Source organism: Limulus polyphemus, unplaced genomic scaffold, assembly GCF_000517525.1.
Source record: "Limulus polyphemus unplaced genomic scaffold, Limulus_polyphemus-2.1.2 Scaffold2266, whole genome shotgun sequence".
NCBI lineage: Eukaryota > Metazoa > Arthropoda > Merostomata > Xiphosura > Limulidae > Limulus > Limulus polyphemus.
In genome coordinates this window covers 39187-55493 of record NW_013667876.1, presented here as the reverse complement: position 1 = coordinate 55493, position 16307 = coordinate 39187, and the positions used below count along the sequence as shown (strand labels likewise).

General features: G+C 38.0%; 1 protein-coding gene across 5 annotated transcripts in view; it reads right to left on the bottom strand.

The window, feature by feature from the left end:
• Positions 1–16307, bottom strand: part of LOC106466464 (zinc finger protein GLIS3-like) — an 81841-nt gene that overhangs the window by 34266 nt on the left and 31268 nt on the right. For all 5 annotated transcript variants that reach the window (XR_002612207.1, XR_002612209.1, XR_002612206.1 and 2 more), the window contains exon 3: positions 2194–4067. Coding sequence is in view for 1 of the 5 variants with exons in the window: in XM_022394474.1 (XP_022250182.1) it covers positions 2194–4067 (1874 nt within the window). In the remaining 4 variants the exon portion in view is untranslated. The remainder of the gene's footprint in view (positions 1–2193; positions 4068–16307) is intronic.

Below are 16307 nucleotides of genomic sequence, written 5' to 3'. Positions count from 1 at the left end.
AATAAGGAGTAGAACCTTGAATTTACTCAGGAATTGTGTAGCCGCTTTCTACCTACGGAACACGCCAGTCCCACTCTACCTATAGTACCTACCATTTTAGCTTAATAAGGAGTAGAACCTTGAATTTACTCAGGAAATGAGTACCGCTTTTTACCTACGGAACACGCCAGTCCCACTCTACCTATCGTACCTACTATTTCAGCTTGATAAGGAGTAGAACCTTGAATTTACTCAGGAAATGAGTACCGCTTTTTACCTACGGAGCACTGCAGTCCCACTCTACCTATCGTACCTACTATTTCAGCTTGATAAGGAGTAGAACCTTGAATGTACTCAGGAATTGTATAGCCACTTTCTACCTACGGAGCACGCCAGTCCCACTCTACCATTTTAGCTTAATAAGGAGTAGAACCTTGAATTTACTCAGGAAATGAGTACCGCTTTCCACCTACTGGTTACATAACGGCACTTAACGTCTTAACTCAACAAGGTACAATGGCGTGACTTTCTTTGTGAATAGACCAACCTTGACCAACTTGTTGAACTATGAAACACAAGTAGCATCAGACTTGCGATCAGATGCTACTTTAATGTTGACAAATGTTCATTAAGTCGTTTTTCTAAATGCCACTTGTTTAACTAGAAGAAGGCCTAAGTTCCTGTGACTCTACAGTGGTGAAACAAAATACAAGCGTCGCCTTAATTCTCCCCCTCCTCAACTGTTGGTTCACAAATAATGTGTGGCCATTTGAACGTGGCTGTCTTCTCTTTCTGACATAAATCATAACCTTACATTCTCTACTTATATATCGTCTTTAATTCTTTTATTTAACTTCCGGTGGGTGAGATCACCACCCTAAGAACCTTGCTTGGTACAGACGAACATACAATACTAGTTATGTAAAATAATATATGTATGTATGTATGTATACACTTAAAAATCCTAAATAACAAGATAGCGTAGCTACCAAGGAAGCTGCTTCTGTGTATAATGTTCCTACCTCAAATAGCTGCAAATTAATTTATCTTTTTTTGACCACTCCATGCAAGCATACCAGGCTATTTCTTCTATGATCGACACCACATGTTAAGCACGCCGTTCTGGAGCATGGGAAACAGTCCTTTCTAAGTGACCGTGCTTTCATTTAGACTCTCGCGTTTAAACGCTGATAGGAACGTCATCGTCTAACATTTATACAAAAAAAATCTCCAGGACAGGACTGTAACCAATGTGATGTTGTTGGTTTTTGTTTGTTTTTTAATATTTATATCACGGAATCAGGTGAAAGTTTTAAAACTTTTGATATAACTTAAATCTTGCATAGCTTAAAAATTGGTACTGGATACATTTTTATAAAAACACACTAATTTAAAATTATTGAATGATATCTCTCTTTATTAGAAAAATGAGCTTCAGAAGGACATGTAATTTAAAAGTTAGAAATGTATTTGGGCACAATAAAATTAATCATTAATCAATCTTTTTTTTTTAATAAAATATGTTATTTCTTGGATACAGATCTTGTTGAAAATCATTAGCGAACTTTAGTGGAACATATTAAATATCTTATTTTAAGTTTTCTATAAGTATTATTTATTTGTGTTAAACCCATGATATAAATATATCGTGAATGGCAAACAAAATAAGACATCCAATATTCATAAAAACATTCGGAGTTGAGTAAAAAAAACAATATAACACGATAAATACCATAAAATGATTTGCAGCATTAAACACCAAAGGGAATTTTTTACTAGGTATCATAAACAAATGTGGTGAACTTTTCTTAACTATTGCCTTACCACAGAATTTAGAGATTTTTGGATATAATCATTTATTGTTGCATTATAATTCCCAATTACTCGTTTATACGTAATAATATTATTTACAAATATTATAATTATCATATTATTATTTGTTTTATCTCACAACTAAAACACTGTTTAAGATGAAAGAAAAAATGAGTTAAAAATTGCCCATTTGACTGGTCTCTTCATCTGATGAAAAGGTGTATCCCTCTTAATTATTTTAGATTAAATTTGACAATTTAGCATTGTTGTTGGTGGTACATTTTCGGAAATCCTTTTTTTTGTTTTACATTCTGTTTTACAAGAAGTATGTTTAACTGAAGCACACAAATCTTGTTGTTTTGTTTGAAGCGCAGTCATTTTTTAAAAAAAATATTAACGTACCTTGCATTTGTTGGGCTTTTCTCCAGAGTGAACTCGCATATGGATGAGCAGTTTGTAACGAGCGTTGAAGGGACGAAAGCGACGTGTACATCCTTGCCAAAAGCAAGTAAAGTCTTCACCTTTCCTTTGGTCAACGTGGGCTTTCTCAATATGTTTCACTAAATCTTCTTGTTCACTGAAGACTGCGCTGCAGTCGATCCACCTGCAAACGTGGTGCTGTTTGACTCCCTGATCACTGTCGTTACCTTCGCCAACTCGGTCACCTTCTGAGCTATCAAAGCTGGAATAGCTCGACGGATGACTGCTATCTGAAGAACTTTTCTTTTGTAAAGCAATTTTTCGGGCCATGTGTTGATCATAAGAAGGAGGAGGACGATTTGACAATGGCGGCAAGGGTGGAGGAGGTGGCGGTGGTAGTCTAAAGGGTGCTGTATTGGAAGAAGAATACATACAAGCGCCATCATATTGTTCAGTTTTAAACATATTATCTTGCTGTTCCACTACCTGGAGATTATTTTGTGGGATAATTACTTGATCCGGCACGGCAAACTCTTCGGACAAAGCGTAATTTCCTTGTTCAAGATTCTGCATATCTTGGCAGGCCAAGAAGTGACTATCGATGTCCAATACATCATCCTTAGCATCTTTGCCGCTGGTATTTGTTTGTGGAGTGTAAGAGATGCTCATCCTGTAAGCTGAAGAACCAGAACCTGAGTGTGGACTGCTACTGCTGTTTCTGGCAGACAAGTGACCGTAACAACCATGTCTTTCTCCAGAAGCAGGAGACATACTTGCTGAAGAACTTCGAGACCCATTCCATTGAAATACCAGGGATGTGGGAGATATCCTGATTAGAGTATTCAAGTCTAACCCATCCGATGACAAAGGAGAGATCGACAAAGCTCTTTTTCCAGTTGCACGTGAACCACGGCCTGAATAAGATGACCTTGCAGAATGACGAGGACTGACAAAATTAGAAGTTGGTGGGTACATTTCCGCACAACTCGAATGAAATCCTGATAAAGAGCTCTGTGTCCCAGAGTACTGACAGAGAGCACCGCTTGGTGCCATCACGTTGTGATATGGAAGAGCAAACTCATTGGCATTTGTTTGGATGTTTCCAACTGAGGGCAAAATTGAATACCTGCTCCAGGTGGTTTCTTCCTTGACTTCTTGAATTGATGTGCAGGGTAAATATGGCACAGTCGTATTACTTGCAGCCGGTGGTAGATCAGAAGAAATGGGGTTAGCAGGATCAGGCACAGGATTGGTTAATAACGGCTCTTGTGGTTGTAGGAGGATTGAAGAAATGTCACTTTGATCAACAGAAGGCTCTTGAGTGCCAAAGTGAATATCAGGAAGGCCAAGAACACTTCCCGAGTCTGTCGTCGTTATCATCAAATCGGAGTCAGAAACACTATTAAAAAGTTGGTCTGAAGATGAAGCAGAAAGAAGAGAATCCAAAACAGTATCCTGACAATTTAAGAAATTATCTGAACTTGTCTCAGCAAAGTTCTGGATACCTTCCGACGCAGAAACAAGGGAGTTAACGAGTGAATCTATAACTGGCTGGTGACTAGAAGACGAGTTCATGAAAGGAGAATTGTCTAAGCTTTGGTTACAATCTCCATGAAGATGAGATGTTACAAATGAGGATGTACTCAGCTCACCAGAGAAACTAGAACAACTAGGACTTGGATTGGTGCTTAGTGTTAATGTATGGCTACCTGGAGAACTTACACTGGCAGCTCCTGGGGACGGTAAAATATCTAAGTGCATTGTGGGTAGCACGTGAACTGAGGATAGTGTAGTATCTTCTCTGTCAACCCTTTTACCTCGGCTTGATGTGACCTTTCTAGAGTCGATAGTAGAAACTGGAACAAGTAAAAATAATAATCAATTTAAAAATTTGAAGCAACAGTTGGTTACTTTGCATTGTATCTTTTGCAGAAGGTTCTTTGTCAGTTAAGATTCATAACAAGAGCATTTGATTCGTACCACTACTAGAATATTTTGATTTACTATTTCAATTATTTTTGTATATTGTTATAGTTTGATTGTTACACCATGTGATAATTACAAAAAATGTCACTACTTCCAAGCTAAACCTTTAAAGAGTGTCTAATAAGTGAAACAAACTTATAGCCTTAAATATACATAAACATTAAACTTACTTAATAGACTCCCCCATACAACACACACATATATACAAAACAAACACCCAGTAGTTTGATGATTCATGATTAAGTAAATATTTTGGTTTAAAGTTTACTCCGTAAATGGTTAGCTACTGATGTGATCATTAATATTAATTACTTATATGTTTATACAAAATACTTTTAAATTTTATCAAACACGTTTTACATTAATTGGATTTCTTACGTAAATTTCAAATTTTCGTTTTATGGGGTTGAAAATGGCACCAGTATACCGGAAACCATCAACAAATCATCAACGAACGAATAAGATGCAGAAATGAGTATGTGTTTGTTTATGTTGGTGTAAGTGGGCGGAAAGAGATAACAGCAAGAAAATCCGGCAGCTGCTTTATTTTTGACTGTAGCCCAGTAATAATTTTCTAACTGTATTATGACACACACAAAACAGTAGAAGAAGAAGAATTACAATTACACAGATAAGTTTTAATGCAAAATGTTTCAGGCATAGGATAAAGCCAACATATCGCACAAGCGATTCTTTAATAAAAACGTTTTATTTATGAAAGATACGGCTAAGCCTGTTTCACTTGATCAAGGAGGTAAACATTGTTTATAAACATCTATAACTACACAAGTACGAACACACAGAAAGCAGTAATGTAATCAAGTAGTAATGAAACGATTTGAGTTTAATCAAAATTAGAATTCATTTCGTTTTTGTCACTTATATAGTTTTATGTTTCAAAGATTTCTCATCTAATCAAATATTCCACAAAATAGCTTTAATTAGTCTGTTATATTTATGAAAGCGTTTGTCTCAATAAAATTCTAAGATAGCCTTAAAACTCGAAAAGAAGCGTTCAAAGGGTAACTTTGATTATCGAAGAAAGGAAAAATTAAACAAAAGCATTTTAATAAAATTTATAAACTATACATGTAAAAATTATTTACATTTATTTGTGTCAAAGTCTCATCATTTTTATACTTTTGTTAATTTACTTTTGTGCAAATCATTAATTTTTTTTTGTTTTCTCAGCTAGCCTGGTTATTAACGTGTTGGGCTACAGATCGAACAGTTCAAAGTTCGATTCCTGATGCAACTGACCACGTTCTACAGTTTCATTTATGGGTGCATTATAAAAGTGATCAATTCAGTCCCATTATTCAGTTTAAAGAACCGGACAAAGCCTTTGTGGCGGCATGTGCTACTGTCTGACTGTCTTTCGTCTGGTCAATAAATACAAGTGACAGCTATATCTGAACCATGTAGGACGTGGGCGGGAATTGGGACTAAAATGTTGGTAAGGGAGGTAAATAAATGTTAATAAACAACGTTAGACTTCACAAAATTGAATATTTAATGTACAAGAAAATGTACAAAGAATATCAGACTAACTTCCTTACAATTTTAGACAAACTCACGATTATACGACCGTTTTATTTCTCACTTGCCAAAATATTTTTAATGTGGGGGAGGAGAGCATCTGTCTCCTCTTTCTCCCCATAATCATGCCATTGCTAAGAGATTCTAACCTAAAAGTTTGGCCCACGTGCGCAAAATATGTCGTTCATATTAAAAATTCCATTTCTTTTTTGTCGGTGCACAGTATCACGGAGTTTGTTTTACCTGCATATTAGGTTTTTCCGCATGGCTTTGCTTTGCTGCTCAATAGCGGCAAATAGGGAGAAAAAGGATTAGTTGAACTTGCAGTGATATTTAAGTATCAACTGAAAACAACATATCATAGAAACGTATACTGCTGGAAAGTGTAATAAAATAGACAATCCAGTGTAGCTTGTAAAATGGATTTACTAAAGTAATAACTATGATAATAGTCACTAGTGTATGCACTGTTTTCCCTGTAAAGCCTGCAATTCCCATGAAAAATAAAGAAAATAGCTAACTGTTATATATCTTTGAAGACTATGGATACAAATGCTTCGTATGTAGAAGTGGTTTAATCTTGCAGTGTTAATGCAATGTGTTCTAGTTATTTTTGCTTCCTAAAATGTAAATACAGAAATTATTGAGATACAAACAAACACTCATTCAGCTATTTGGTGAACCATGAAGATGTAATCTTTAAAAAAAGGACGCCATGAAAATATTGGAAAAATGTATGCTAGAACATTAACTTAAAAGTAATTTTTAAAGCACTTCTGCTAAATGGTTATACATTAAAATGCTTTTTAATTGACAGAATTAATTCGTTCTTTCAATGACTGATCTTTCAAAAGTAGTTAGCGTCTTTAAAGAAAACAAACTATTCAAAAATGTTTTTAAACTAAGGCAAGGGTCCCTAAGGACTTGCAAAAAAATTATAGCCCACTAATATTTTCAACATCGAATTACTGCGATTACGTGTTCTATTATACATATAAATACAAAAAATAAAATGTTGACTGAACAGTAGAAATAAACATACTCTCACAGAAAACAACACATTTTTCATCATTTCAAGCAATTAAAGAAAAGTGCCTCGTTCCTATAAAAATGTATATGATTTTCTTAAACTGGAGGAGTTAAAGACTTTCCTATTAATGCGAAACATATAATCAACCTCCAGTGCAAGAAATAGATACATAGCGGCTTTTATAACTTACCCATGAGTCACCAAAAGAGAACAGGTATCTTGACCTTTAATCAGGTAAGCGTGTGGGTTTAATTGCTACGATTGCGACTCAATGAAGACGTTTTAAATGCGAACAAGTGATAACATGTTATTATATAATCTCATCCACACATGTGGGATGGTAAGATGCTGAATTCTTAGTCACGTACGAGTGGCCAATCACATGAATTGTTTTTAAGTGTGAACTTCAAGCTTAATTTTGATTGGCCTAGCAAAGACACGAGCAACACTTTTTAGGTAGAAACATGTTTAAACTATTCCTCACTAGGCAAAAAGAAGCAGCGTTCACACGGGAGGAAGGGTGCCTGATTCACAAGCTTGGTTGCTATGGCAACATTCCGCCGGGCAGCTGGGATGAGAGCTCACGTTTCACCACAACAGCTGACTGAATGAGTGAGAAAGGATAAAAACATTTACACGTATCACATAAGAGCATTAACGCTGTCCAGCCAGAACGCTAAGACTAAGATAAAGATACCGAAAAATGGGTCCTTATAAACATTACTTCACATATAAAAAATAAACAGTTCAATGACCAAGAAACAGAAAAAGTATAAAACTGACCAAGTGAAAATAAATAGTTTGGTTTAGAACCTTATTACAGAAATATTAATTAACGTCAACCACAATAATGTATACACTTCAAGATATTATTTCAGTGCTTTGATGTCTTCACAGCCATCCGTATAGTTTACAACAAAAACAAAGGATGTTTCAGAAAGTGTATCATTTATACTTGTAAAATAAATATGTATTGTAAGTTTCAGTAACAGTGTTTACAAAGCCAGTAATTAACGACCATGATCTCAGTAACTAATAATACAATTTTAACCATGTTTATAGTAGCATCTGCATCATTAAGTAGCTTTCATTACATCGTGTGGGTTGGAAATTTTATATAATCCCTGAAACATGTTTAATTTCCTTAACCTTATCTCTCAGTTAACGTAAACCTGGTGACATCAAACAGCTTAGACATTAATTGAGTTTAATACATTTCTTGGGGTAATATTTTGCTAGAAAAACAATCAAATGATCAGCCTTTCAGAAATATAAAACACACACAACAATACCGAGGTTTGGGTACGTTATGCTAAAATGGTTTTGGAGCTTCACCACGTTGTTACGGTTCATGGCGACAGCACATCTTGAAATAGTCCTATAGGATAGTTTCCATTGCAAAAAGACCCATCGTAAGGTTGCCATGTACCAAGCACAGCACTCCTCCTTGCATGCTTTTCATAAGCGAACTAGTGTACGAGGACAACGATTTCCCAACGCCAGTTTCAACAGTCCGCTCGCACAGAAGTCTGTAGGTGATGCGTCCGTTTCATTCTTCAGCTACTTGAGGTTTGCGATGGTTGAATGAACATATCGTGAAACCAACTTGTGTACATGTGGCTTGTGTTAATGTTTCAAACAGAAGTATTTCTTGATTGTGTTGCGTAACATTGCCTAGTGTATGTGGAAGGTACTTGCCACTGACTGTTGTGTTCGTGGATTCTCATCTATTACAATACGAAGCATGTTGCTTACTACGGCTGGGCTACGACTTTTTTCATGTCTCTTTTTTTAATTATCATGGTACTTCAAGTTGATCCACATCCCTTTGTTTCCAATGTCATTATTTGTAAAGATATCCCCGTCTTGGAAATTCTAAATCCCTGTGTTAGTTTGTTTCATTGTTTAATTCTGTGTTAGTTTGTTTCATTGTTTAATTCTGTGTAAATTTGTTTCATTGTTTAATTCTGTGTTAGTTTGTTTCATTAGAAAAATTAAACTGTCTTAGCTAAAGATGACTCCTACTCTGCTATGGTTTATATTTATGTCCCCTAGTCCTACTATTTTCACCATTAAGTATGACAGAAGATGATGCACAAACACTTTCAATTCACTTGAGAATATTAAACATCCCGATTATTCACCCTCTACTGTTCTTTTTTCAAGAGAAAGCTATTTTAGAGCCCTCCAAATATGGTTTAGCCAATGACCTATAAAATGAAATTATAACCTCTTCAGACTTTACAACCTGAAATCCTATTTGCTCTACCACTAACAACAACACATTGCTTGGATCTAAACATTTGTAGTGCATAATGGACGGGTTTGCACATTTTGATAAAAAAGGTTATAATAAAACGACCTGTATACTCCAGATAATTATAAAAGAACTATTTATTCTAATCAACATTTCACTTTTGTGGTTTCATCATTGTACAGACATCACACTTCCCTTTCATCCTTGGTTTTTCGCCTATTGCAGCCATCACCTTCTCCCTGTCCGGTTTCCCACCCTACTCCTTTTGTTCTTTGCCTCTTCTTCTTTCTTGCGTCTAGCCATCAAATTGTCCATTGCTAGTCCTCCCACTATCAATGGTACTGGTGACTATCCTGTAGATTCGAGCAAGATTGGAGCACATTTAACCATAACTATGCACATCAATATGCTGAAGGTTCTCGCCATTCATCAGGCTTTGGATCATTTCCTTCCTTTAATATGAGGCAAAGTGGTCATGATCAGTTTCGACAATTTTACCATTTTCTCATATCAGTTGACAAGGGGCACCCATTCACGTTTGTTTTGTTTTCAAACATTAGAACTCCTATTCTGGGCCCATTCACATCACACACACCTACTGACGTGTCATGTGCCAGGTGCTCTGGATCTTGTTATAGATCAATTGTCTCACCCCAACAAGATTCTTCCCACTGAATAACTCCTCAATCCTGAGGTGTTTTGATGGTTGTGCGACCAGTGAGGTACTGTTCTTCTGTACACATTTGCCACCCCTCTCAATTACTAGCTATACCCTTTTTTGGTTCCCGATTCCAATTCCTTTGGGTTTGGTGGTAGATGACTTCAGTAAGATTTGGTCCAACCTCTACCTTTATGTCTATTCTCCTATCCATCTTCTTTCTCGAGTTTTATTCATTATCCATTTCACTCTGTGTTGGGTCTTTCTCATTGCTGCTTTCTGGCCTGCCCAACCTTGGTTTCCAGTCCTTACCTATCTTCAGTCAGTACCTCCATTACCACTTCTGCTTTCCCACTTCCTCCTTCGACAACTTCAGTCACCAGTGTATCATCCTGCCATCACCCCACTCTGGCTTCACAAATAGCATTTGTATGGTCCCTTGCAAGATGGTTTGGATTCTCCATATGTGTAGCTTCCCTTCTTTCCATTCAGTTTGTCCTTCCTCCTTAATGGTGAATCAGAGATAATAGGGTGTTTTTCACCATTGATCTCAGCACCATGGTTACCCCTCTTCCCTTCTTAGTGTTCCTCATGTCTCTCAATATTTTACCTGACTGATCAGCATTGGTTCTTTCATATCTACCATTGCTGATTATAGGACAGCCTTATCAAATACCTCCTGTTTCCCCCATTTCCGTAGTATTTTCCTATCTGGTCCTCTCCCTTTGGCTTCACTCCTTTTGTCTCATTTGCCCTCCTCGTCTTATGCCTTTCCAGATTGGGACCTCAATGTCGTTCTCCTTTCGAATCCTTGGCTACCAGTTCCTTATACCATTTATCCTTGAAAATCTATTTTTTGCTACTTTTCCTGTGGTTGTCGTCAGTCAGATATTTTCATCCTCAATGTATCACATGTCTTTTATCACATATGTTCTCTTTATCCAGACTGCAGTTGTTATATATTTCAACAAGATGTTGGGTGATGTTACATTAACACCAATTTCCCAACCTTCCATTTTCCATTTGTATTTTCACTCTGATCTGGATCATCTTTTATGTCCTATTCATGATCTCCAGTGCTATAATGCCTGCACAGCTTCTTTCTGTGGTTCCAATGTGTTTATCCATTGGAACCCTTCCTCTAACTGTGATATTTCCCCGAACACCTTTACGGGATTATTCTTGGACAAGGGTCTTCTGACTCCCAATATATTTCCAAATTGTTCACTCATCAGATCCAGCACTTTACCTTTGCCTTGGCTGTCCATTTCCATTGTCCATTGGAGAAATAATCTGGGCTGGCATGTGGAACACACTAAACACCTTCATCTCTATTTACCTTTATCATGTGGCTGTCTCCTCCTCATCTGGATACTTAATACTGCTTTAGAGTGGGTACGTTTTTATATTTCTTTATTTATTTTACAGGGTCACTATTTTACATGTTTGGTCCTGCTCTGTGGCAAGTGGTGGCTGTCCTGGTATACTAATCCATAAATCTACACTGTATGGCCTTTGAGGTCTATAACACCCACTGTTGAGAGGAGGTGTTCCACAAGACTGTTAACGTTTACTCTAAGTGTTTTGCTTCATAAATACGTCTATTTCCGACAATACCAACTCATGAACTATCATGAGTAAAGCAGTATTGAAATAACTGCCCATCCCTCCAATCCTGTTTGAATAAATTGGGGTCACCCTGTTTTTAAAAATATGGTTTTATGGTCACCCATTGCACTTTCTCCAGTGTTGCATTTCTCCAGACTCCCCATCTAATTGTTCCTCTCTCTCTCTTAAAGTGAAGTATGGGCGTTCTTACCACTTGCAAGCTCCTAGCCACTTTGATGGTGGACCATGTAGGGCAACTTTCTGAGTGTGCTCAATCCCATTCACTTGAGTGTAGGGCAGTGATGTTCTGTCAATTTAGATGTTATGAATCCTCCTACTACTGTGTATCAGAAGAAATACCCAATGCTACCTGGTTATAGACTAGAGATGATACACAAAAATGCAGTTTACCCCTCTGGCTGGGACACCTCATTTTACTGCTGCCTGAATGTCACTTCCCAGGTAGTATGGTTTTGGATTAGAGCTGAACCAACATAAGTCCCCATACATCTGGTTGGTAGGGAACCCTCATTCTACCACCAACTGGATGATAAATTCCCAATGCTACCTGATTTTAGATTTAAGTGAACCACCACATTGCATTTACCTGTCTTACCATTCCCTGTATGCCAGGTTTCCAGGTGGACTGGTGTTGGTTGTGTACTGGGTCTGCACACACAGGCCCTGACTGGATCGGCAGAAAAGAAACCATTTTCCATTCTGTTTCCTTGTTTTGAGGTGAAAACAGCAGGGACCATCCTACTAGTGTGGAGTGGAGGATAAATACCCTATGCTGCCAGGCTTTGAGCTGGAGTTTACTCATCGATTACAGTCTGATGCTCTAGTCACTCTACATCATTTGACATGTACAATTGAGTATGGATGTGCTCCTTTTCTGCCCAAATCTATAACACATATTTTCACAATGGACAAAGAGTATACTAGGTTCAGAAGTTATGTGGTCTTGCATGGGTGTGTTCCCGTACCAAGATATGTCACATTCAACGGGCATTCTTCAAATGCTTTCTGAAAGGTGTTTATCTAGGTAAATTTTCCACCAGTCCCTACACCCTGTCAATATGGGATGCTAGCTATAATGGAAGAAGAAGTAAAGTATTGTATTGGAAGTTATAATATTCCTACACTGAAAATGTATTTCAAATAGATTCTTACCTCTTCCCACCCTTCCAGTGCTCCGTTTGTTTTCTTAATCTCGAAAGAAGATTTGGTTCTGCAGTATAAAGAGAGCCAGCTGTTCTAGGAGAGTGTGTTGCACCCTATTAGTGGAAGGTTGTCACATGCTTATTTGCATGCTACAGCACAACTGTACTACATTAAAAACGTAGGGTAGGTAGGACTATCAAGGTTAATGGCGAGAGAAAATGTATGCATATAGGGAGCAGCACTGAATGAGAAAAGCTATTATGTGAGAAGGGGCAAGTGTGTTTTCGGAATACATTTTCAGCGTAAGAAAATTATAACTTTGCATTTCTTCATCCACAAACTACAGTGTTTTCTTTCAGTTGCTAGAGAAATCAAACCCTTTCTCAGTTAAGTCCAGGATGATAAATTGATACTGTCTCTTATGGCTGCAGATTCCTTTGATATTGTCAAGGGATTATTGGAAGAGTTTGTCACTTTAGAATGACTGGGAAACATAACTAGACCACAACATATTGCAAGTTTGGGTTTGACAGAAAGATTTTGAAGAAACTTTCCAAAATTAATTTGTTACAAACCATTGATTTAAAGAGGGCTTCAAAAGTGAGCACTATAGATATGCTGGGATGGTTGACCATGGAGGCACTTTCCTGAAAGATTTCCACAAAGAAAGGGCTAGAACCATTCAGTCGAGAGTAGGGCAGTGGTGTTCTGCTGGTGTAGATGAAAAGTGGCCTGCAGGAAAGTCGAGCTGTCATCTTACTCGATAACGTAGCCTCCTAATACCATCTATACAGTCATTGGTGTTGAGCCATCACCTTCCTGGATGACGTGGCCTCCTGATACCATTTACACAAATATGAGAATTGAGCCATCACCTTATGGTATGATGTGGCCTCCTGATACCATTTGCCTAAACAATGGAGTTGGGTTATCGAAATTCCAGTTCACCTCTTTGATTGGAAGACTTCTTTCTACCTTTGTGTGGATGTCGGTACCCTGCAAAGAGTTTTTGGATGTACTTGACTTACCACATACAGTTCACTGTGCCCTATCCCCTTTACAAATCTCAAGTTCCACCCTTGTGTCTTACATGTTCCACATATGGGCAATAAGTATACCTGGCTCAAAAGTAGTGCATTTTCCCTCTTCTAATCTTCGGACCCATATCTCTCATTGTAAGGGGTATCCTTCGGATGGTTTCGGGGTACTTCTTCCATTCCCTCCTCCTTCTCAATGTTGGATTCTAGCTATTCTTGTCAAAGTAAATAAGTATCGTATCGGAATTTATAATTTTCCGATACTGAAAATGTATTTCTGATAGATACTTAATGCTCTAACACTTTATCCCCACTCTCCAGTGCTCATACCCTCTGCCAAACTTCGAAGTGAAGGTTCGGTAGAAAAGTGTAGAGGGAGTTACATGTGTCACGTGAGCATATCATACTGCTATTGGTTAAGAGATGATGCACGATGATTTACATAAGAGACATGTTGGAATATCGTAATTCCAACCAACGGGAGGAGAAGGCTTGTGGGAGGAGGTAAGTACCTATTGGAAATACGTTTTTAGGCCACAAGTTAAGTTGATTAATTAAGTAAGTGTAAGTTTGAGTGAACAGTGAATTTGTTTAATGAATATAGCATTATTTTCTGTTGTTTTGTTTTTATCAGATTGGCTCTGTAGATTCATATTAACTTAGGACACTCTCTTACCCATAGGGTAAATTTCAGTTGTATGCTAGTTTAGGTTACAGTGGTGAGAAAACATGCTAGCAGGGGCTTTTGGTTTAATAGTCTTAAGCACTCCTGTTAGTTGCACTAGTTTTTTGTTACACCTACATGATCAATTGCCCTGTTGTAATTTGTGGTTTTACCTTGAGATGTATAATAGGGTACTGTTTTTTGTATTTTAAACTGTAGTTACTTTTGTTAAGCATTTGTATTCTACATGAAATCTCTGTTCTGTCTCATTCTTTGTTGCCCATATAGTCACACCTGCAAACAAGATCAACAAACCTCCTGTTTTTGCGGGCTCACTTGACTTTTTCATGGACTTAACCTTAAATCCTATTCCCAACATATGAAATGATGAGCAGTAGTTGTAATACCTTTGTGTTGTCATTGTACAAAAGGAAACCAAACCTATTAGAATAATATTAGTACAAAAATATCTGAAACTAAGTTAACCTATTGTTACATCTCTGCCCATTTGATAATTTCCGGTAGAAATTCTTCCCGAGAAACTTCAGCGATTCAAGTCCATTCTTAAATAAAACTAGTTTATTCTTTCTCAATACAACTTTGCAATACACTTAATTTACAGTCACTTAAACACACGCTTCAACGAACGATTCACGCACTTTACTTACTACCGCGCGCGTGACTCAATTGTCCGTCTATATCTTCAATCTCTCTGTCCGCTATACCACCCCAATTAATTGTCTGGCTCACTTATATACAAGAATAGAGGGCGCCTAGCAAATACTGGATTATTCGTGATGTTCCCCAATCTTTCAAGAAGATGCATTACGTGTTACAAGCGTCACGTGACTTCAACTTAGCAAGGGAAATGGATGAGTGAAAATGCAAAGATTATTTTAATTTTATCGTGTTATTAATTTTTTCCAGTATGTTTTGCTCAAAATACTTTACCAATATGTATATAGAGAATTAGCACAAAGCCAACATTAAAGAGAACGTACAAGTTAAAGAATGGTGGATTTTATTGTTGAATCATTCAGTCAAGCAGATAATATATTGTTGCGTCAGCGAGTCACATGACTACTGTGGCGCCCTCTAGTTTCTAGAAGTAGTTGTGTCTGTCGGCTGCTGTCAACTGTCCAAGTATTTCCAGTGGTTGTCCCTTCAAGCTCGTTGCCAGGTATACAGCTTTCTGCTCCTCTGTCCATCCATTCATCTCTGCCAATAGCTCAAATTGTGCTCTATATGCTTCCCACGGTGCCTTCCCATCGAATTCCTGTGGCTGTAGTTCAATTACTCATTACCTTCACACACATTACATTCTCGCGTCACGTTGTCATCCTCTTATATATATACCAGACTACCCTATCTAGTAAATGCTAGGGTATTCATGAAGGAACAAGATAGGGGTTCCGTACCTGAGTTCCAGAGCCTCTACCAGTGCTCTAGAATCAGTCAGAAGTCTACAGGGCAAGGTTTAGGACGAGAATCCGTCCTAAAGGGGAGAACCTGCAAGAGCTGGCACAAGACTTGGAAAGCATGGCACACAATGCCTACCCAACTGCACCACCCGATCTCCTCAAGTTGTTGCTGAGGGATCAGTTCGTAGATGACTTGGACAGTCCATAACTTAAGATACAAGTGAAGCAAGCACACCCCTCTACCATGCAGGATGCAATGGCCAGAGCTCTCGAATTTGAATCCTATGTTAAGTCCGGAACAGGGGTACCAAGGTTGGTACAGTCATCTGGATTCAAGGCCAGAAAAGGTCAGCTTTCAGAGAAGTTTGAGGGACTTTGCTGGCACTGTAACAAACCTGGGCACAAGAGAGCTCAATGCTGGAAACTTCAGCACAGGGGAGATGATACAGCAGGAAAGGCTGATACCCAGAAAGGCTGTTGGAACTGTGGGGAGCAAGGACATCTGAGGAGCCAGTGTAAGAAAAATACCAGCAACAAGTCAGCTTCGGGAAACCAGTAGTGGTTGGTGCTAAGGGATGCCCACCAACCTCCATCGTTAAAGTCCCAACAGCTAAGTGTAAAATGGCAAGCACACATAGTATCTACGTGACTGGGAAGCTGGATGGCCAAGGGTGCAACTTTGTCATAGATTCTGCATCTCAGTAAACCCTTGTGAGCATCAAGGTGCTGGAT